Below are 23,244 nucleotides of genomic sequence, written 5' to 3' on the forward strand. Positions count from 1 at the left end.
TTGACACCAGGATTATTCGTTCCATCAGATTAGGGAAAAGTTCCGTTATCATCACAACTCCTTGTAAAAAATAATACATACCTCAATTAATGCCATATTCTGAGCTTTCTTGAATAATGAAAACAAAAAGGATTGTAGATGTAAGATGTTGCTATTTTCGAATTTAACAATCTAACATAAAATTTATGCAATCAGGGGAATATTTCAATATTTGAAGGAATGGAAGATCACGTTAATCTGCGTGAACACTTAAATTGGGTGATATTTATCACTAAAGGAGAAACTTTGGTTAGGGTGAATTCCGTGTTTATGTAAGACGGGATAAATATAAACAAAGTAAACAATAAATTTTAGATGAAAAAGTTGAACTTTTTCTTGGTCAACATTTGAAGGATGAGGTGATGAACAAAAAAAAATAGGGGGAGGCTTGGTGTGGATTGGCCTCTCTCTTAATCACGTATGGTAGGAAAAGTAGGTTGAAGCAAGGTCGTGACAGGGGTTATTCCATACGTTCTATCGTATAAATTTGATGTATTAAAAACTTAGGGTGTTGTTTTGGTTTGTTGCAAAGTATGTTTTCCAGGAAATTTTGGAAATTGAAGAAACCAACTGGTATATTTATAGTTGTTATACACAGGAATAGATTACTAAAAATGTCTGAAAGAAAGAAACAGATAGCAATTTAAGCGGGGAATGATTATTTTACTTGAATCAATAGAGAATATTATTTTTTAAACCTGTAAACAATGCTTCCATTTAAAGTGTAAAAAGAAACGAGTAAAATGCAAAATGGCATTATTCTTTGAAACAATACGAAAGTTTCTTCTATTTGATTGTCTAAATTTTGGTTGAGAGCAAAATTAGTAATTTAGCCATGAAATTGACTAAGCAATACAAATAATTGTATTTATAGCAACTTTGTAATGTAAACAAGTTTTGCTATAATTAGATGCTTTGGTTGGATGTTGCCGATTTTGGTAAACTAGAAATAAGTTTAATACGAATAAACTGAAATTTTTACATGTTACACATTTGCGAGAAAGGCCCCAATTTTTTAAAAAAGACAGTATTTTATTTTGGTAACTACTTGAATTACGATGACTGACATGACAACAGAGGCTTTTCATTGGTGGGAATGTTACAATCCTATATAACTAGTAATCATACTATACCCGCGCATCCTACCCGCAGAAGCTAAAGTGCCAAAAAAAACATCCTCAATCACCTATCTAGGTGAACGGGCTATGGTAGGAATACATTAGTACCGCCACTGTTATCTTACTTTATCATATTTTCTAGAAATTTCTAAAAAATCGCAACACAAATAAAACAAAAATGCATTACGTGGAACTAAGTTGTAGTTGGCAACTTTGTAGTACCGTGTTAAATTTTTTATTTATTTTTTTTTATTTTTTTTATTTTTTTTTCTTGTTTTTGCGGGGCAAATTGAAAACTGCGTGTAACATCGATTGAAAATGTATTATCATCAGAATTTCTACGTCGGCATAATATGCGAAATAGCTCAAATAAACAATAATGGGGTTTCCCACTTATGCACGATGACGATAAGTTTGAATTTAAAACTTAAGCTAATTGTTGTTTAGTTTCATTCCCCTGAAAAACTATGGTTAGTGTGAATTTCAAGATTTGACAACAAATGTTTCACTATGCAACGAACCCCCCACCATGAAAAAAAAATGTACAATTTTCAATGCGACCTAAACTTATTCACATTCTCCCCCACACCCCCTTGTGTTAATATTATCTGTATCCACCGCCTTAATCTTTGCATTTACTATAACATGATCCGTGTTTTGCTCGTAACGTGGAAACCCACTTACAAAATTGCATGATCACAACAACTGGGGTTAAACCACGACACAACATCGAAAAAAATATTTTGAAACAATATTTTGCAAACAATGGTGGGGATGATCGAAAGAAACTATTGATCTGAAATTACTTCTTATTCTTAAGTTTTTAATTGCATGATTTTTTAGAGTTTGAGTTCTATATTCTGGAAACGATCTTTTAAGTTTCTTCTGCCATACATTTACTTTCATGACACAATTATTGACAGGTTTACGGAGTTTACGTAGGCACACTACTTACATAAGTTTACATTACAACTACCTTCAGCATCTAGCAACCGTGCCCCCACTTTGATCTTGGCAACCGTAACCATTATCATCAACAGGGGTCACTTACCTAAGCTTTTTCTAAGGATATTCATTTTTCTCCACTTCTTGCCGTGATTGTAATTCATATTAAAATTTTCCGAAATTTATTTTTTTTTTTGTCTTGAGTCGTGATGACGGCTGCATAGTCGATTTCACTATCTCTCTCCTTGAAAGTAAAATTATCTAAAATAGTAAAAATACTTCTCGGAAACCGTGTCTAGATTCATTCAGTCTTGTTACATGTCTCTTGTGATGTAATGTCCATTCAGAAAGCGCGCCATATCTTGTACAATCCCCATCTCCAACCCATTCCCATGTGAATTGTCAGACACAATGAGAGCATCTTCGGAAATGACATCAACGGTGCGGGAAAATGGCAAGTAAAAATATAAAGCCCCTTGTGAAAACGGATATGTTTCCTTTCTGGCAATCACAATGAAGGATCTTAAATAATAACTTACCTCGATTGTGGTCGCTATGGCCTCTATTGTAATTTGCTTCTTTGTTCAATATTTTTAGAATGTAGAGGGTCGCCCCATTGTTACTAGACCCCTCTCTTAGTTGACGTAGTCATGAATTACCGTCAACTAATTGTATGTTTACCTGTTTGCGCCCAGGGGATAATTTATTTTTGGTTACCAATGTGACAGGTCATCTAATCATCTTTTGACTCAAATTCCTTATCCATTGTTTAATCTATTACTAATTCAAGAATAGGGGGGAGGGGCAGTATAACCACTGGGCTTATCTCCATCCCACAACTCATTTCATCTTATCACGAAATACAACTAAGGCCCAACAATTATCTCATCTCAAGCAACCTTATCGAATACAATAGGAATTTATCCGTAATATTTTGCATCAATTGTCAATCAAAATTTTTAAATTTTCAACTCCAGTTTTGCAATAATTATTTGGTAGTTCCCCGTAAACATTGACAAGGGGTCATCCCTTGTGTGGGCTCCAGTTGCACTTTACAATGACAATGAATACGAAACAAAGATATATCGTGATTGTTAATGAAGAATATGACGAAAGGAGCGATTATTTTTCTAACCCTTCTGGAGCTAGTGGATATTTACATTATGGTCAACTAAAGTGTAAACATATGAATTGCAGCTTCATCCTGCAACAAATATTTCTTTGTGTCAAGATTCAAATGGGTTTAAAGAAATTGTATCGAGGCGGTAGCGTTCGTTCGGAAATTGCTTACCAAAGTCAGGAAAATTATAGTATCTAATCAATATTTCTAAAGGACACAATGGTTCAAACTTCATTTCGTTATTATATTTATTCAATGTAACTCAAGATTCTATTCAAGTTTTTGTTTTTATATTCAAATAATTTCAAAACATACTTCTTGCTAGTAAAAGACGCATATTCAAGTGGATAATGCGAATAAGCTAACTTCTGGCTGGATTCTCCTTTGGAAATAAAAGAAGCAGCAATAAACTTTTCAAAATAAAGAGAAGCAAATGTCATTTTTATTGTAGAATTGTTCAAAATATAGTTGGCAAATTTTGGGTTGCGAAAAAACACCAAACCAAATGCAATATTCTAGAGTTAGATCGCATCCTTGTGAATTTTAGTTTGGTGATTTTTCTTAAAAAATTCTAGTTCGCTGAAGTAGGCGTAGTTATGAAGATCGAATATAGATTGTTTATCCATTAATTCTTGTTGTGGTTGTCTTTTCACATACAGCAAAAGCTTCTCTCAATTTAAATGTATATCCAATCTTTTATACTTTTGACTAGGGGAGGAGGGGTTTCTAATTGAAAATTTGTGTAACTAATAACCGCCCAATTCACCATTTAGGATGTCATTTGAGTAGATTTCAGAAACTTACAGGAAAGATCCTTTTAACCACAAAAATATTCTTCTGATTTCTTCCGTGTAAGCCTTGAGTCTGGCAAATCGAAATTCAAGCAAAGAATATAATAGTACCTTTAAATGCAAAGATAATGAAGAACTAGGCTGAGAATGTATCCTACTCGTCATTCTCTGTTTTGAGTCTAAGAAATAGAGGCTGTTGCTAGAAAATTATGTGGGGTAATAAGGCTCAACATCTAGATTAAATCTATTAATTCAAACTGTGAGATCATATTATTCAGTTAAAATGTATGGTCTTTTGTTGTTTTACTAGACTTTACCATTAGTCATTCATGTAATCAAAACTTTAGAAGATACACCGTGATGTTACAGTATCTTTCGGTTTGTTGATATTGGTAACTTGTGCACGACCATACAATTTTAGCAATGAGCATCTCACTCAGTTTAATTTTTTCTCTCTCTTTCTGTCTAGTTTTTACAACCAATTTTTATAATACCTTAAAAAGGCAAAATCAACCATAACAATGACAGGGGAAACTGGGAAGAAACGCAAGTCCTATTCAGTACCATCTATTAATATAGATCATGGCTTGCTTGAGAAGTTAAATCATATTGTGTCCCCGTCTGGTTCTACCGATCTCCAAGCGTTGATCAACTTTATTGATTCAGGAAGTATCACTAAACTATTATCGATTTGGTCCTTTTATGCATCAACAAACGATCATACCCAATTCACAGATATCTCTATAAAGTTATCGAAATTGACATTCCAAATTAATTCTTCATCAGAAGTGCTATTGTCCCAGAAACATATTCTTATTGATACATACAAAGATATATTGAATAACTACCTCAAGGTGATATATCGTGCCTTGAATAATGTTAGACCACCATTAACCAATGCCAATATCAGAATTTTGAATAATTTGATTAATTATGATGGCATAATCGTGTCTGAATTCTTGAATACCTTTGATTTCACTTTAAATTCATTGCCTAGACTTTTGGTACCAGGTAAAGAAGTTGAGGTGGAAACGAAGCCTGCTTTACAAATCAGATTTAATTTTGTATCATTTTGGTTAGATTTATGTTCTAATGTTGCTTACTTCCATAGATCAGACTTGTTATTGAATCACCCAAAAATTATTAACAATTTATGGAAATTTCTTAATATTGATTCAATCGAGTTAATTAAGAAAATCATTGCATTCCTTGATGAAAAAGTATTAGGCGAAGTGAATTTCAAAAGAAGTGAAAAGTGCAAGATCTTATCCGAGAATTTCATGCATAAGATTCATGTGGTGTTTGGCAAAACAGAGGAACTGTTCTTTATTGATTTCATGAATAAGTTAGCCACGGACTCCAAGCAAGGGTTAATGTTTCCAAATGACAAACTTTGGCAAAAACCTGCTTCTGGAGTACCAGTCCAAATCAATAATAAGACCTTTAGAATCGCTAATAAGTTATTGTTTACATTAGTAACTACTTTGAAGCCAGGAGATTCAAATGTCGAATTGCAATATATGGTGAGAGTATTAGAAGCAAACCCAGAATTGATCCCTCCCTACATGAATTGGGCAGTTCAACATGGTGGTGGATATCATGAACCATCATTAACATCATGGTGGATTTCACATACTTTACTTTACTCCAATGTATTGCAAACTAGTGTACCTACATTCACAAATCCAGAGTTATTAAAGTTTGATGCCAAATTGATCTCAGAAAGTATTGTTTTCGCACCAATTTCTAAAGGTGCTTTGATCAATGGATTGACAACTAAAAAACTATTACTCGTCCAGTTAACTTTACAATTGATACTTTACATGTTAAAAAGGTTAGAATCTGCCTTAAATGCCACCGCCAATGTCAAACAAGAATTAGTTGATCTCGTGTTTGCTCAATTTCCTGACCTGACTATCATTGCTCAAGTTGTAGAACAAGCTTCGTCTAGCAAGCTTATTAAATTAACTGGGTTGACGATCTTACAAAAATATGAATCATATCGTTCTTTCAACAACAATTCATTAAATAAGATTGTTTCAAATGGTATATCTAGTATCGTGTCAGATATGTCGGCAATAACAGGATATGAATTAACATTACTTAATTTATATATTTCCATTCAGACTGAGCAAGATTTCAAATGGTGGAATAAGGGACCAGGAGGAAATACTATCTTTACTTCTTTGATTACGCTTTCTGCCAACTCAAATATCGATAAAAACTATGTGATGAAGATTTATCAATTATTAACTGGATTAGGACAAGACAAGATGCTTTGGAATTCTGATGCGTTGATCTCGCCAATATTACCCTTAGTTTATTCATTTGAAGGTCAATCTGTTGGCGATAGAATGTGGAATATGTTAGATGAAACTATTGCCAGACCTGTGAGAACTCCTTACAAGTACCTTGACTTGTCTCATGAAAAGTATCAAGACATTAGTATATTCATAGTTGCATTATTTGAGCAGTTCAAGTTCGTATTGAAAGGAGACGATGATGATATTAATTACATCAAATGGTTATTCCATTTTTTGAAATATTTGATAACCATTGGTGAATCTAGAACTGTATTATTACAGTTGGTTGATCTGTTGGAAATAGGTGATATCATTGAGAAGAATCACTTATATAAACAATTGGATTTTGTCACCAGAACCAAAGAACTGAAGGATTCTACCATTGTAGAAATCGTCATGAATCAATCCGTTGATGATGTAATTAAAAATAATTGGTTGGACAGGAAAGTCATCTCTTCAAATTTGGACTTTTTGGCCCTCATTAAACTTTTAGATACTACTTTACAAAATGGAAAGCCTGCCAAGACGTTGATAACTCTTTTATTCAGTAAATTCTGGAATTATTTAATGAGTTCAGCTGATGAGAAAGTTTCGAATTATTTTTCATCAAAGAAGGTTTGGTTCAATTTGTTTAACCTGGAAAAGGGTGAAAATGTGGAATTGGCTATTAGTCTCTATAATGAAATCATTATCAGTGAACAATTTACCGGCGATAAGACTGAATTGAGTGAATTTGTGTTCGAGAAATATATCAGTGGTCAACAAGATGGATTAGAACAATTCATGTGGATTATGTCACCAGAACAATTACAAAAGTTATTAGAACTTGAAGGGGAAATATTCCTCAAAGCTGTTGATAGTTGTATCGTCAAGAATATCACGCTTGAATTCAAAAATTTTCAAAAATTGTATAACAATTTTACTGGAAATGAAAGAAATCGTTTGATTACTCTGTTAATTGATTTGAAATTAGTCAATTTCACTCCTGATGAATTAGTCCAAACTATCACCTTGATTATGATTACTCCAAGTGACCAATTCTTGATTGCTAACTTTATCCAAGTTTCAGATGATGTTGTAACCTTATTGATGGACAAGCTTGGTGACATTCAAGATAATTACTTAAACTGTTTAATTGCATATTCTTTAATCAAACGGAAGGTTTCCATTCCTAAAGAATTCCATGATAAGGTAATTGACATTGCCTTGACATTGCTCCAAGAAAGCAAATTGGGTGAATTGAAATGGCACCAGGTGTTGACTATTTTAGCAACCAGTGAAACAATACCTACAAACGTATTTGAACAAGTATTCCAATATTTGGAAGTAATTGGTTTAAAACAATCATTTATTCCTTCATTCATTGATTTCATTTCCAAATTTGAACCTACCACTGCGGAAATTAGTTCATGGTTGCACAAATCAATGCTCTACATCACCAAGAAATTTGCCGAATCAGATCAACTCTCAGCAAACTTTGATGACTTTATTGAGTGTATGGGTAGTTATATTCTTGGATCAAATATCTGGACCTTGGTACCTGCATCAATTTTAAACACCCAGCTTGAAGTTATTCTCCTGTCTAAATGGAACAAAACTAGTCAATACTTGAAATACATAACCAAATTGATCTTAATTGCTCCTAAGAATAGGATTGACTTTCAAAGAATGTTCCAAATTACATTGAACATTGTCAATGAATTACCTAATGAATCTAATTCCGAGCTGAGATATTTTAATAATGTGGTATTATATACCCTTTTCAATCTCGATGCTGGAAAGTTGTCCACTTTGAATAATCTTGAACTTGTGCTTGAGAAATATCTTGGAAGCAGTCGTGCAGAAGATTTGTTGTTGAAAGAGATTTTGGTCAAGATGGAAGCAAGCGTTGCTGCTACATGGTTAGCCAAAGTTTCAAACTGGGAATTTGTAGAAGAGTCTACGAATGACGATGATTTTGTTCAAGATAAATTGATCAAGAGTAGTGGTAAAGGAGAAATCACTGTTTGTTTGAATAAAGGATTTATCAGGAACACCTTTATGTCATATCAGGACTTGGTGATGCCTGAATTTAGCAAAATGGTCAATACTAAGTGGGATCAAATTCAAGAATTTTACCATAATAGCAATTTGAAAAACTCCAAATTGTATTCTGCAACCAGCTATGATCCAGAATTTTTGTTGATGGTTACATTAAATAACGAAGAGCTTTTGAAAATCACTAAGGAAGAAGACGGATCCGAAAAGGCTATTTTCAATATCAAGAACCTTATCGATACAGGGATTTTACAATTTATTATATCCACCTTATCAAATCCAAAATATGTTCCAATTTCCAAGATAATAATTGCCAAAATTTTGAAATCTATTAGTGGTGACGATAGCTCATTTAAGGATAAGAGTATTTACACTGTATACTTGTCAAATGTGTTGTTTACTTTAACAACCAGTGAAACTAACATTCCTCATTTGGTATGGTATGTTTGGTCCCAATTGGTTCCAATATTATCTAATCCTGGTAATTTCCTTTATGAGAAATCTTTCAGATATGTTTTAAGCACACCTAAGTTGAAGAATATTGATATTCCATTATACAATTTGATTACTCACCCTCGAGATGGGGAGCATGAATATTACCGAGAATTGATCTGGTTAATCGATAGAATAACCGAAGGTGTTGAAACTGTGGATGATTTGGCTGTATTCCAAAAGGGTATAATTGAAACATTTGTAAACATATTCAATTCTGAATACGGTAATACTAAATTAAAAACTAGTTTACTAAAGTTGGTTCATAAGTTACAAGGTGTTGATTATGGTGCCGATATGTTGATTACCAGATTTGGTCTTTTGGCTGCATTGGAATCGATTTCAATCGGGTTGTCTGACAGTTTAATTGATAAACAGCTCAAGTTAAATATTGACGAGTTATTGGTTAGATTTAAGGTTGGTGTTGGAGCAAGTAAGAGGGTTTTAGAGTGGAGTTGTAATGATTTAGAACCAAGTATCAAGAGAATAAGGAAGGAGGTAGATTTATAGATTTTGATAAACCATAAAATAAAAATTTTGAAAATCGTACGAAAAATAAATTTCTGGGGGGGGTGGGTGGAGAATTTAAACCATCTTTTGCCTTTACATAACCATTCATAGTATAGATCAAAATGAGTGTACGTGATTATCCATAGATTTGGCGTTAGATTTAACATGGGAGTTATATAATCAAATTATTTGATGATCTAATCCAGCTTTTTCAGACATTTAATTATAGTTCTTCCGGTAATACTAACAAACAAACAAAAACTAGATTGGTAAATTGACACATTACACATTTGATTTAGTTTTGATTTCAATTATTCTTGCTGGAATCCATCGTAATACTGGTCTCCAATTTGACGTATCCCACTTTTCGCTGGTTGATGTCCGTCGTTATTTTGGTAAGTATTTGGCATTTGGTGAAGCATGTTATGACAGGGTAGTCAGTTTATTGAAATTCAGTGGGTATTTCAGACAGAGTAACTTAATTTATGATTTTGCTCAAAGGGCAAGTGATAGATTAAAGGAGGAAACTGGAAGAAGTTTAGACGAATTTAAAAGAGAAAATAAAGTGGATTAGTTGGTGTGGTTTAACCAAATCTAGTTTGACTAATTGTTAATTGTGTATATAAAATTAGAAAAAAAAAATATGCTCGCTTGATTTTATTGTAGTGTAACTGATGACGATATTCTAGTACGTACAAACTTTCTGATCATTAACATTTGATTCCACGATAATCCCATGAATGCAGAATCAATCAGGATGATCAAATATCAAACGAAAAAAAAAACAGGGAGTGAGGAATGTCATAGGTTGCATTATCATTGGAATCTAAGATGCATGAATTATTCTGAATAAGTTGAATAATTCAAGAAACAAGATTCAAACATACTAACCGCGTACTCAAAAGGTCCTATTAGAATAAAGGAGTATTAAGATGAAGTTATTTGAACAGTTCAAAAATGCAATTGAAGATGAGCAACAAGAAGACATATCTGAAACAGATGCATATATATCAATGTATTCGCCCAAGAAGTTATCCCTGCTTGGATTAGCTATTATCAATCTTCAGATTATTAATTTAAGAACAGGATTGGGTGCCAAGACTATCATAGAATTGAAATTGGATCCTGCCTTTGGGGATACTGACATTAATACTGGAACCTTACGTACTGGAGATATTGTCAAGCTATCCAAGATGGAAAAACTGACATCCACAAATGCAAAGAAAAAGAAAACCAAAAGTACTACCTCGACGGAAAATTCTGAAGACAGTGAAGATCAGGGTATTGAAGCAGTAGTGTTAAAGGTATCAACTCAAACAATTAGTATTTCGGTTGAAGAATCTACTGATGATGCCCATGTTCTTCAATATTACAATAATACTAATAACGATCTGACAAGAATGTGGCTTGTGAAATTGGCAAATTCAATAACCTATAAAAGAATGATTTCTACAATGAATAAAGTTAATGAACTTCAACCAAGTGACAAAAATGATATTCATAAGTTATTGCTTGGTGAATCACTGTACATATCTCATCAGAATAATCATTTCATTACCTTTTTCAACAGTCATTTGAATGATTCTCAAAAGCAAGCAATTGAATTTGCAATAAACAAATCCAATATAACGATTATTCACGGACCACCAGGAACTGGGAAAACATATACTTTAATCGAGCTTATCCAACAGTTGACTAACTTGGGGGAGAAGGTACTTGTTTGCGGTCCATCCAATATTTCAGTAGATACTATATTAGAAAGATTAGGTGATAAATATAAATCAGGACAGTTGATAAGAATAGGACATCCTGCAAGGCTTCTTCCAGTAAATTTACAGCATTCTTTGGAGATTTTATCCAAAAGTTATGGAAGAGAAATAATTCTGGACATTGAACATGACATTCTGTCTACATTGACAAAAATTCGAAAATGCAAAAGGTATGCAGAAAGAAGGGAGTTATATCAAGAATTGAAATTGCTTAAACGGGAATTGAAACAACGTGAGAAAAAGATTGTACATGAATTGTTAATTAATGCAAGGGTTGTAGTGGCGACTTTGCATGGTTCCGGGTCATATGAATTGCGAACTAATGATTTAGCTTTTGATACGATCATCATAGATGAAGTATCTCAATCAATGGAACCTCAATGTTGGATTCCTTTATTATTGAATACCAAATTTAAGAGGCTTGTTATTGCTGGGGATAATATGCAATTGCCCCCAACTGTTAAACTGGTGAAGAGAAAAGGTAGTTCTATTCTTGAAACTACTTTATTTGACCGTTTAGTACTCAAAGGTGAAGGTAACAAATTTAAAAAGTTACTTGATGTTCAGTACAGAATGAACACAAGTATTATGATGTTTCCAAATATGCAACTATATTCTAATAAATTGAAAAGTGATAGTAGTGTAGAGAATATTACACTTTCTGAATTACCAGGAGTAGAAGAAAATGATGACACATTGTGTAAATGTATTTGGTATGATACCCAAGGTGGGGAGTTCCCTGAACAGGTTAGTGAATCAGTTGAAGGTGATTCAAAATATAACGAGATGGAACTCTTGGTTGTCAGAGGACACATTGAGAAATTGTTGTCTGATGGGGTCCAACCTAAAGATATCGGGGTAATTGCTCCATACGCTGCGCAGGTGCAATTATTGAAGAAACAAATGGGACCAGAAACGGAAATAGAAATAAGTACCGTTGACGGATTCCAGGGAAGAGAAAAGGAAGTGATCATTTTAACATTGGTGAGATCAAATGAATCTCGAGAAATTGGGTTTTTAAGTGATCAAAGAAGATTAAATGTGGCCATAACAAGACCAAAGAGGCAGCTATGTGTTATTGGAGATTTAGAATTAATGAGTTCAAGTGGTAGCATATTTTTGAAAAATTGGTGTAAATATGTTGAGGAAGGCATTGACTGCAAAGATGTTGAACCATTCGAAATCGTCTACCCAAATTTAGAGGACTACTTGCTGAATTAGATAATAGATTATTGACGAAATATTTCCTCAATCAGCCAAGTGTTCAAACCAGGCTTAAAGTTAAGCGATTGTGGGTAAATAAACCGCGTAATCTGGAGAGATGCGCGCGGAAATTGCAAAAAAATAATTTTGCCGAGCCAGGTTACGAAATACAGGGTTTACTTATCATTGGTTAAAAATATGCCAAGATTTGTAGCTTTTTGCCAAAATAGATTTGCTTTATGGTTTTCGCTTAAAAAATACATTATTCTTATTAAGGTTGCTAGAGAAATCTGGGGTGGTCTCATCACCCAGGGCTGCAGAAAACTGGTCCACCCAAAGTAGATATAAATAAATATTGGATCTGTTTATGTGGTTGGTCGTGATCTTTTATGAAAATTGCCAAATTATTAACTCTGATTGCATTTATTCCTTAAGATATTAGTCTGAAATATCTACCACTAAAGTCATTCCTTAAATATTTGTCAAAGTGTTAGCTATTTTTCCATTATAATGAGATATATTGTACCAGTTGTATTCTTGGTGAATTTAATGGTTCAAGCAGCTGAAGTTTATGTAACGGAAACTAGCTATGTAACTGTCAGTAGAACCAAGCTTCCTGATGGACTGATCACCGAAATCATCCTTGGACAGCCAGATCCAATCCCTGTTGATGTTCAACTTCAGTCTCAACCTGACCAGGAACCTGTATCTGGGCCATTTCAACAGCCTGAACCTCAACCTGAACCTCAACCTCAACCTGAACCTCAACCTCAACCTCAACTTGAACCTCAGGTTCAACAGGAACCTCGCACACAAGCTAATGGTGTCAAATCAAGCCAATTTGCAGATGAGATTTTAGACGCTCATAATTCTAAACGTGCAAAACATCGTGTGGCACCATTACAATGGAGCCAAGAATTGGCCAGCTATGCAGAGAGATATTCTGCTGCCTATTCATGTGGAAGTGGTTTGGTACATACTGGTGGACCTTATGGAGAAAACTTGGCTTCGGGTGTCTCATCTTGTTCACATGGTGTTCAATTATGGTATGATGAAGTCAATGGGTATGATTACAATCTGCAACATTTGAACCACTTTACTCAAGTAGTTTGGAAATCTACCCATGAAGTAGGATGTGCTGTTAAAGATTGTGGTAGCAATGGGCTCTATCTCATTTGTGAGTATAATAAACCGGGAAACATAGTAGGAGATAAGTATTTTAGAGAGAATGTTTTCCCTCCCTACTAAGAATTTGAGATTGTTATGAACATTGATTGAACTGCAAGCACAATCCTTGAAGGTTTTTATAGAATAGTCTAACTTTTTGAATTCCAATAAAACCATTTTTCTTTTATCCTTGTGTTAATTATTATTAATTTCAATTCCCCCGAAATATAAATACAAATTTAAATGACATTTATCATACAAAATGGTTTATCCAACTAGTTTACTTCTAGGGCTAGATGTTTTCAAAAGTTCTCGCCCCAGACTACCATATGCGTCTCTGTTTCACACTATAGGAAGAGATGTAGTGAAACCGGTATATGTCCTATGACGTAGGGCTAGATTATAAAGTTCAACAGCAATATTGGGCTCTATTTGCTAGTTCTAGATTCAGTATCAAGCATATATCTCAATCTGATCGTGTCTAGATCGTGACCGGCTAAATCGGGAGTAGGTTATTTAAAAATTATTCCAAAAAAGAAACACTCGTTTAAAAGTTAAATTTTAGACTAAGACTTTGAACAATAGATAGATCTGTCTAGCTTGAACTTACATCTTTCTGCTTTCTTTTATGAATGAATATTCTAAGTCTATATTTAGTTGGTAGTAAGAATCGTTTATAGTTCTAGGATTGCTTTATATTTGTCATTATGATGTACCATGAAACCAATATTTACTGGGACAAATACAAGGCTATTTTATGAGTCTGGAAGGATACTGGCTACCGATTTGGCTTCAATGCTTTATCATTTTTTTCCCTTTCATTCTAACCCGAATCAATTTGCATCATTTCACTCAAACGTTTATATTTTTGCTTAAACTAAATTCTAGGTGTTTCCACAGATTGCAGATAAACCATGCCAATATAAACCTCATCCATATCCAAGTGATATCCCTTGTTTCTCTACTACTATATAGAAGCAATTGTTCTAGTTGCACCACTGATAAGTTGTGTAATTATTTTTGTTTCTGTTTTATTTTTGTTCCCCGCCATTAAAATCATTGGCGTCATTTTGCAACAACGTGAAATGAAATGGAATGTAGCATCATAACATATTGACTTCTTTACCGGGTCAAATACCCCATATATGTTGTTATCAATGACTATCCCTCGGTGACATCATAACCTCTTGTTCCACCTTGCAATGCTATTCTTACATTCTTTCCAATGAATATGTGGCCATGACTCCAGGGTTAAGTTTTCTGATATATAAGGGGAACGATAATTCCTCTTTCGTTGCATCCGAGAGTTTGAATACCCAAAGCTTTCCCTGATAAGTGAACTTCAAAAATGAAATCCTCATATCTCGCAATAATTGCTATATTGAATCCATCACTTGGTCTTTTGATTCCCCGTGGACATGTGAAGCCCCCCGTGGAGCCTGCTCCTTGTACTGATTGTGCACCAGCACCACCACCTGCTCCTTGTAATGATTGTGCTCCAGCACCACCACCTGCTCCTTGCACTACTTGTGCTCCTCCTGCTACTACACCATGTCCAACGCCAACAATGTCAACTGTTCCTGAAACCCCCAAGATGCCTGAAATGTCTGAAACCCCCAAGATGCCTGAAATGCCTGAGAAACCCGAGAAACCTGAAATGCCTAAGAAGCCAGAAATTCCAAGTTTGCCAGAACTTCCAAAGATTCCAGGCTTACCCGATATTGGGGATTTACTAAAGATTCCAGGCTTGCCCGGTGGTGGTGGTGATAAGGGTGGAGATGAAGGTGGAGACGAAGGTGGAGACGAAGGTGGTGATAAAGGCGGTGATGAAGGTGGTGATAAAGGCGGTGACAAAGGTGGTGACAAAGGTGGTGATGAAGGTGGTGACAAAGGCGGCGACGAAGGCGGTGATGAAGGAGGTGACGAAGGTGGTGATGAAGGTGGAGAAACTCCTGAAATACCAAAATTGCCAGAATATCCAAAGATTCCAGGCTTACCCGATATTGGGGATTTACTAAAGATTCCAGGTGGTGGTGGAGGTGATAAGGGTGGAGATGAAGGTGGAGACGAAGGTGGTGATGAAGGTGGTGATGAAGGTGGTGATGAGGGTGGAGGTGGAGGTGGAGCTCCTGAATTACCAAAATTGCCAGAATTACCCAAGATTCCAGGTTTGCCCGATCTTGGTAAATTGCCAAAGATCCCAGGTTTGCCCGGTGGTGGAGGTGGTGGTTTGCCAGGATTGCCTGGATTACCAAAGATTCCAGGTTTGCCCGGTGGTGGTGGTGGTTTGCCTGGCTTGCCTGGCTTGCCAGGTTTACCTGGGATACCCGGGTTGCCAGGTTTACCAGGTTTGAAGAAACGTGATGACAAAGAAAATCAAGAAGCCTAATGTAAAGATCTTTAAGATAATGAATCTAACTTGAGTGAATATGTTTCACCAGTTTTATCAAGATTCGTTGTCAACCACAAAACTAGAGTTTATTAATGTTGAAAGTTCTGTTTATTATTTCATGTTTTATGCTTTACGTGTAAATTGTCTTTCTATTTCGAGTTTCATAAATACCTTTATATGTTTATACCAATAAATTATGCTGATCTCTAGTTTTTATGGATTGTTTAATGAAAACCGAAGTAGGAATTAATTTGTGATTGCTTACAAGTTCTACTTCTGTCTGCCAAAATGAGAGGAGCTACCAAGTATCCAAAAACTGAAGTAATAATCTATAAACTATGGTTATTTATCAGACATATTAACTACATCTTCTATATAACGGCTTGAGCTTATATTTGCTGCCGGATTAAGTTGGTTTGATCTCCACAAACACCAAAATACTCCAACTGGGGAAGTTTTGGCAATTTCAATCTCTCTATGCTGATTTTGTTATTGTTGAATTGCAAATATTTGCTACTGGATGGGATCAACCCAAACGGTATTTTGCTGAGCAAGTTACCTTCTAAACTAAGTCTTTCGAGGGTAAATGGGAATTTCATTTGTTCCATTGAAACTATATGATTCCTTTCCATACTAATTGATTTCAAATTAGGTAGGTGGGTAGCAAAATCCAAACAAGGATAATGTTGGATATTTCCAGTATGATTTAGCTCTAGTTCTTGTATTCCTTTTGGAAGATGCGACAAAAAGTGATTATTAAATGGAATATTGATACCATTGAGACGCAATACCCTTGCCGAATCAGGAATAAACAACGAGCCAACATCTTCCAATGGATTGTAGCTTAGATCAATAAATCGTAACGTTGGTGGAAATTTTAATTTATATTGCTCAATATTAAATTTATTCAAATTGTTGCCTGATAAACTTAGCTTGCACAAATTGTCACCAAAATCAATATTTATCAACTCACTAAGTTCGTTTTTATCTAATTTCAAAACTTGTAAAGTTTTGGGGAATTGATTCCCGTTAATTGACATTAAACCATTTGAAATCATTGAAAGTGTTTTTAATTTATTCAAACAAAGAATATTTGTCAAATCATTGTTGTCAATCTCGTTATTGTCCAATATTAACTCTTCCAAGTTGGACGGTAAATTTCCCAAATCATCAAGATCATCAATTAGATTGTCTGACAAATTCAACTTTGTCAAGTTTTCACATGTATAGAAAAAAGAATCAGGCAAACTTTTAAAATAATTTCCATTCAAAAACAATTCAATTAGTGTTGCTGGTAAGCGAATATAGTCAACCCCAGTTAATAAATTCTTTGATAAAGAAAGAGTTTGTAATTTATTTGGTATTTCAAAGTTCCTAAAACTCTGAATTCTGTTGTATGGTATTCGAAATATCTTGAGGTTGTTACTAAATTTTACCTTGTTTGTTATTTCTGTTACTGCATTTATAGAAGCATCAAAAATTCGTAAATTTGGTGCATCTTGGAAGTTAGGTCCTTCTAAACTGGTTATATTATTGGCAGTAATGATGAATTGTTCTAATGTAGAAGGAATAATTAGTCCGCGCAAACTTGTGATATCATTTCCAGTTAGATGAAGGATTTTCAAATGAGGAGACATTCCATGGAAATAATTTACAATGTTAAAATCATTAAATCCATTATTCCAGAGATATAACTCTTGCAATCTGTCTAACTGGAAAGGGTTTAATCCAATGGCCCATTTTACCTTGTTTCGATTGTAAATTACAATTTTGGTTGATTTTCTGCTTAACATCTCTATTTTCTGCATGATTTTACTTTGATTTAACATTAAACTAGGTGTAGGCGCTGTATCATAAATCAAATGGAAGTTGACGGACTTTATTCGATCCTTGTAAAAATTATCAAATGTAAGCAACTCCAAGATCATAATGAAGTACTCGATTTCTGCGTCTAAGTCGTCTACTTCGTGTGGTGGTGCTTCTTTCATTCGATCCCTAAACCTAAACAATAGCGTTATATCCTTAGGGAAAACTGGTGAATCCAATTTGAAATTAAAATTGATCAATTTTCGCATCAACTGATATCCTTCTTGGAATCCGTGACAACCCATAGATTTTTCATCTTCATTATTTGGATATACAATTCTAAAAAACCCAACCCTCTCACTGTTTCTACTTCGGATTAGAAGTGATTTCTGGAATATGAATCTGAACGCAACTAGTTGAACGTGCAGAAGTTGTAATTGATCCCAATCACCTGCTCCTAGTATCTTTTCATAAACTACGTTAGCTGGCAAGAATGAAAATATTAATCTTAGTAATTCTTCGGGAAAAGTGGATAACTCTATTAAGGACGAGATGTCTTCGTTGTAATTGCTTTGGGGTTCATTTCTATCCATTTGCTATATTACAAAACAGAATTAGTCTAACGACCAGGAATCCTTTTTGCTGTATGTTGAAAATCAGCAAGATTGCTTAATCTTTGATCCCCCTGCAACACCATATGGCTTTTGGTAGCCGTTTGAAAACAAACTGGGACTGGTGCACGACTTTTGTGTGCTACCATGTTTCGGTGAAGATATCAGCAGTTAATTTCATGCGCTGGACAAGCCCTTTAGCTTTCAGAGCTTCTGCGGCATCAGCTGGGAAATCCTGTTCAATGGTAAGTAGTCGTTCTCAAACGGTAGTTATTAGTTATTGTATAGGTGGAGACAAGTGTATTGTTTCTTGTAAATGTTGTCTGAGGCAGCACTGCTAAGAAACAAAGTTTTTTTTTTCTCACTAACAAGATCAATTGCATGCAGACAGTACCTACATCTCTTCATTTGTCAGCAACACAAGTATGGTTCATAATATACTTCCTTATGAGGAAATCAACTTTGTGGTTTGTTAACTGGGTTGTCAACTAGCAAATTACTCATAATTTTTATTTTTTTTTTTTTTGTTTTTTGCCTCACAGTTTTTGTTCTGCCTGTCCTCCCCACTTTTAGTACCAACCGCTAAGAATGAGATTTTTTTTCTTTTCTAAACGGTTTTGGCTAGTTATGTGGTGGTGCCATCAACTTTAAATTTACATCCAATACTCATCTAAACGGGTTGTGTGACAAAACATATAGTATACTTTTATTCACAAAATGAGCGAATTAAGCTCAGCTCTATCTTCCAATGAAGATTTACCCAATGTTTCTCCATCCAACTCCCCACCCACAGTCAAATCAGAAGAAGAGACAGCCATAGAGTTGACTTCCAGTATTTCCGAGAAATCATCTCTTGTGCCTCCCGCAAATACTCCCAAGGCTAATGCCAACAATAACGGTCGCCAAAAGAGAACTTCACTCGCGTGTATAAGATGTCGGGCACGTCATATCCGATGTCCTGGGGGCGATCCTTGTAAGAAATGTCAGTTGGCAAAGGCAAGATGTGAATATATTGAAGCAGACAAAAAAATTGTTGTCTCTATGAAATATCTTTCGAAGCTTCATGATGATATTGCCAGGCTAAAAAAAGATAACGCTGTATTAAGAAATAGTTTGAAAGAGCTGGAAACTAAACGACCAGGCGCAGAGCTGGTTAACTTGGAAGAATCAATATCAGGTACAACGCCAAAGCAATCGCCCTATTCTCATCCAAGTTCAGTAGAGCAACAGCAACAACTGCCTTCATATATCGAACCTTCAATAACGAATCCACAAACACTTACTAATGCTAGTGGAGGCGAAGTAATACATCCATCCCTCGATAGATATGGTAGATTGGTGCAGTCACGTACTGGAGAAAAAGTTTATGTAGGGTCATCCTCAATGACTCTATTTGGATTGGAAATTCAAAATATGGTACCGTCATTTGTATCCAGTTCCTTGTTACCCACTTCCAGTGTTTCTAGTCCTCTGTCCACGATTCAAGACCCTGCAGTTAGTCCTAATCCTATCAGTGAAACCATGTCCCAACATTCGAAACGAGAGTCAAAGATCTTGGAAAAGGAAGGCAATGCATATAAGATTACTTTATCTAAAACACATACTCGACCCGGTTTATCAATCAACTTTTCATTACCATCGTATTCATATGCTATGTTGTTGGTTGATACCTTTATAAACTATAATGATGGATGCTTTTATTTCTTTAACGAAGGGTTAATCAAGAGGTTTTTAATGAATTTATATTCGGGTAAGGCTATGGAGAACAAGAGGATTTTGAGAAGAAATATATCATTACGTAAAAGTCCAGATGAAGATGAGAACTCGATCAAGAGGGATACAGATGACGAAACTATCTTGGAAACAATTTGGTTTTGTAAAGTTTTATTAATATTCGCCATTGGTGAGATGTATTTGGGAACTGAATCAGATACCCACACTTCAAGATTAAAAATGGAAAATTCAAGACATAAGGGCAAAATAAAACGAGAAAAACATACTCTTCCAGGGTCAGGTTTTTTCTACCAAGCTTCGGAACTTTTCACTGGTTTGTTTGCTTCTGGTGCCATCGATAATATAACCAAAGATGGTGGTATTGAAGTCATGCTTTTGTACGCTTTCTATTTACAAGTTGCAGATTGCACGATAGCGTCTTATTTTTATTTTGGGTTAGCATTAAGAGCAGCATTAATTTTAGGATGGCATGTTGATGCTGACAAGGAAAATTTGAATAGATTTGAATTGGAACATCGAAGACGAATTTGGTGGACAGTGTACATGTATGAAAGAATGCTTTCATCTAAAGCTGGATTACCTTTGAGTTTTGCTGATGATTCTGTTTCTACTGAATTACCTATTGACTTTAAGATTGATTTAACCGATTTCCCCCGAGATGAAACTGATGTTAGAGGGTATTACATATTTCCACCTGCTGATTACATTAACAACTGTGTTACTATAACCCAGATCAATGCTGTTATTTTGTCTTCGTTGTATACAAAACAACCCACGGTTAATATTCTTCCTGTTGTGTCTGATTTAGTTCAGCGATTGATGGCGTGGAAGAATTCTTTGCCCAAATACCTTCGCATAGACTTTGCAGTTGATAATCCTCAAGTATCAAGGTTAGTGGTTAATTTGATGACTGAATACTTTCAAGGGATTAATCTTGCTGTTCGTCCACTTTTATTTCATTTTGCTACCAAGAAATTGAAGGAGTTACAAGTTCAAAACACACAAAGTAAATACATTGACTTAACCAAGTATTCAAAAAATGTGTTGTCTTTGTTGAATGCCTCATTCCAAGCCTCTATCAATACAATCAAGAGTATTTGGGCACTTTTGCCGGATAACATGGTGGCATTGTTTGGGTGGATGGATCGTGAATATTTGTTTACTTCGGCATCAACTTTGATTCTTTTTAATGCATCATTTGGTGTTCATGATGCAACCAAGATTCATTTAGATCATGCATTGGTGATATTTACTAAAATGAAAAGGTTGGGAAATTATCCTGCAGCACTTAGAAGAGCCCAATTGTTAAAGTTAATTAGAGTTTTGGATTTCAATGGAGTCATGAATGATATTTTGGAAAAACATGATGATGAAGAATCCAATACACTTTTTGAAAGTTCAGAAAATTTAACTGACAATGTGTTTAATGATATATCACGAGAAGCTAGTGATGTGTTGGGAGATTTACCAACCCCAGCAATAAAGGCTTCAGATTTAGATTACTTGCATCTTCCTACACTGGGAGCTTCCACATTTCCTCAACATCAACAACAACACACACAGACTGGTTCTCAAGTGCCAGTACAACCACAAATACCACTACCTAATTCAAGCTATATATCCGAAATGGTTTCAGGACCAACTCCAACTCCAGGAGATGTATACACCAATCAAGATTTGACCGGGATTGAGGGTCTCACGTATTTGGATGAGGAACAACAGTTATGGAACGAAATTACTAATGATGCTGGATGGTTGAATGTAGCAGGAGGAAACCCCAACCAGCCACCCTCTGCGATGCATGAACCTTTGAAAGGAGCACACGAAGCTGTACCTATTTCTGTAAATGCCAACGCACAGAACGTTGCTCCTTCGCCAGCTTTTTCATTTGGTATGGTGCCTCCAGAAGAATTTTCCCATTCGGGATTCTCAATGGGGTCAGGCGGTTATGCTGATCTTATCAATCATGAGTTCCAAGATCTTATGGATCAAAGCTAGCACATATTTAGTTCAATATTTATAGAATTTGTAATACAATATTTATGAGAGTTACCGCAGTAACCAGCGCGTTCAAATTAATATTATATTGTTACAAAAGATAAATAATACAAACAAAGTTACGGGGACCCTACCTATTTCAATCAGAAAAAGTCAAGGGCTGAGCTGCCAGGTTGACCTTGGTTAAGCATATCACCTGGGGTATTCATACTACTAGACTCTTGTGCCTGTTGCAAAATTTGTTGTGGCGAAAGTGCCTGCATCAGTGATTGTCTGCCTTGATTCGATCCCCCCAGGCCGACATAATCAGTAATACCTGTTTGCACAAAAAAATCAACCAGGTTTCTGCCAGAAGGTGTAGGCATGCTGTCGACATTTCCCATCAGACGTGGTGCGGAATTAAACCCGTTATTGTACATTGATTGATCCTTTTGAGGTTCTCCATGCGGTTTCAGATATAACATAGGATCCGGCTTTTGTTGCTGCTGTGGAGGTCTTTGTTGAGGGGGAAACTGTTGCAGTTGCATGGGAGATTGATGCAGAAGCTGGGCTTGCTGTTGCTGGAGTTGTTGAGTTTGAGGATCCTGATGCTGCTGCATTTGTTGTTGTTGTTGTTGTGACTGTTGCATTTGTAATTGTTGTTGTTGCTGCTGCTGCTGTTGTTGGAAATGCTTGCTGTTTTTCATTTGCTGGATTTTCATCTTGATGAACTGCATGGCCTCAGGATACAATTCTTGAAGTTTAGAATATAATTGTACCAACTCCGGCATGTCGGCAGGTGCAGACAACATGATGGGGAAAGTAGGTCTCAGTGGTGGCAATGGTTGCGACGGGTCACCGTGGTACTTGTCATGAAGGTGATTAAGTACGGACAAATTACAGTGGATCCTTCGCGTACAATTTTGATACGAGTCCAAGGCACGGGCTCGTTCCTTTTCTGGCATTTGTTGGAACATCTGGTTGCTGAGTACCGAGTGGTAAATGTTGATTGCCTTTTTCATGAGATGTGCATTCACCAAGAGAAGACACGTCACCCTTTCCCTATCCAAAGACAAAGGTGCCCTATCCACCAGTGGATTTGTATTCATCTTGATCTCGTGTATCTATGTTTGGCTTCAGACGAAATATATACCCCTATCGTCTATAAGCTACCACAATTGGCGTGAGGAACGTTTGAACCATTTGTTTTTTTGTTTTTTTTTTTTTTTT

At 35.4% G+C, this 23,244-nt stretch overlaps 9 protein-coding genes across 9 annotated transcripts; 7 read left to right on the top strand and 2 right to left on the bottom strand. All coding sequences in view use genetic code 12, as the record gives it.

The window, feature by feature from the left end:
• Positions 1 to 1,461: 1,461 nt before the first annotated feature.
• On the top strand, positions 1,462 to 2,072 carry SPAPADRAFT_58419 (uncharacterized protein; the record flags this gene model as incomplete). The annotated part of the gene is made up of 1 exon (XM_007372570.1): positions 1,462 to 2,072. The coding sequence occupies one exon, from the start codon at positions 1,698 to 1,700 to the stop codon at positions 1,851 to 1,853; it is 156 nt and encodes a 51-aa protein (XP_007372632.1).
• A 2,462-nt stretch (positions 2,073 to 4,534) lies between these two features.
• SPAPADRAFT_48246 (uncharacterized protein) lies at positions 4,535 to 9,355 on the top strand (the record flags this gene model as incomplete). The annotated part of the gene is made up of 1 exon (XM_007372571.1): positions 4,535 to 9,355. The coding sequence occupies one exon, from the start codon at positions 4,535 to 4,537 to the stop codon at positions 9,353 to 9,355; it is 4,821 nt and encodes a 1,606-aa protein (XP_007372633.1).
• A 99-nt stretch (positions 9,356 to 9,454) lies between these two features.
• SPAPADRAFT_58427 (uncharacterized protein) lies at positions 9,455 to 9,994 on the top strand (the record flags this gene model as incomplete). The annotated part of the gene is made up of 2 exons (XM_007372572.1): positions 9,455 to 9,483; positions 9,621 to 9,994. 2 exons carry the CDS (start codon positions 9,478 to 9,480, stop codon positions 9,927 to 9,929), a joined length of 315 nt encoding a protein of 104 aa, XP_007372634.1.
• Positions 9,995 to 10,287: 293 nt separating this feature from the next.
• Positions 10,288 to 12,345, top strand: SPAPADRAFT_53535 (ATP-dependent 5'-3' DNA helicase; the record flags this gene model as incomplete). The annotated part of the gene is made up of 1 exon (XM_007372573.1): positions 10,288 to 12,345. The coding sequence occupies one exon, from the start codon at positions 10,288 to 10,290 to the stop codon at positions 12,343 to 12,345; it is 2,058 nt and encodes a 685-aa protein (XP_007372635.1).
• A 166-nt stretch (positions 12,346 to 12,511) lies between these two features.
• SPAPADRAFT_58432 (uncharacterized protein) lies at positions 12,512 to 13,711 on the top strand (the record flags this gene model as incomplete). The annotated part of the gene is made up of 1 exon (XM_007372574.1): positions 12,512 to 13,711. The coding sequence occupies one exon, from the start codon at positions 12,838 to 12,840 to the stop codon at positions 13,573 to 13,575; it is 738 nt and encodes a 245-aa protein (XP_007372636.1).
• A 1,131-nt stretch (positions 13,712 to 14,842) lies between these two features.
• On the top strand, positions 14,843 to 18,789 carry SPAPADRAFT_64385 (uncharacterized protein; the record flags this gene model as incomplete). Its single annotated transcript, XM_007372575.1, has 1 exon — positions 14,843 to 18,789. The coding sequence occupies one exon, from the start codon at positions 14,843 to 14,845 to the stop codon at positions 15,881 to 15,883; it is 1,041 nt and encodes a 346-aa protein (XP_007372637.1).
• Positions 16,276 to 18,285, bottom strand: SPAPADRAFT_53536 (leucine-rich repeat domain-containing protein; the record flags this gene model as incomplete). The annotated part of the gene is made up of 1 exon (XM_007372576.1): positions 16,276 to 18,285. The coding sequence occupies one exon, from the start codon at positions 18,283 to 18,285 to the stop codon at positions 16,276 to 16,278; it is 2,010 nt and encodes a 669-aa protein (XP_007372638.1).
• A 231-nt stretch (positions 18,790 to 19,020) lies between the features above and the next one.
• On the top strand, positions 19,021 to 22,035 carry PUT3 (Put3p; the record flags this gene model as incomplete). The annotated part of the gene is made up of 1 exon (XM_007372577.1): positions 19,021 to 22,035. The coding sequence occupies one exon, from the start codon at positions 19,021 to 19,023 to the stop codon at positions 22,033 to 22,035; it is 3,015 nt and encodes a 1,004-aa protein (XP_007372639.1).
• Positions 20,327 to 23,197, bottom strand: SPAPADRAFT_58434 (uncharacterized protein; the record flags this gene model as incomplete). The annotated part of the gene is made up of 1 exon (XM_007372578.1): positions 20,327 to 23,197. The coding sequence occupies one exon, from the start codon at positions 23,121 to 23,123 to the stop codon at positions 22,179 to 22,181; it is 945 nt and encodes a 314-aa protein (XP_007372640.1).
• Between the last annotated feature and the right edge of the window lie 47 nt (positions 23,198 to 23,244).

This window comes from Spathaspora passalidarum, assembly GCF_000223485.1.
Source record: "Spathaspora passalidarum NRRL Y-27907 unplaced genomic scaffold SPAPAscaffold_1, whole genome shotgun sequence".
NCBI lineage: Eukaryota > Fungi > Ascomycota > Pichiomycetes > Serinales > Debaryomycetaceae > Spathaspora > Spathaspora passalidarum.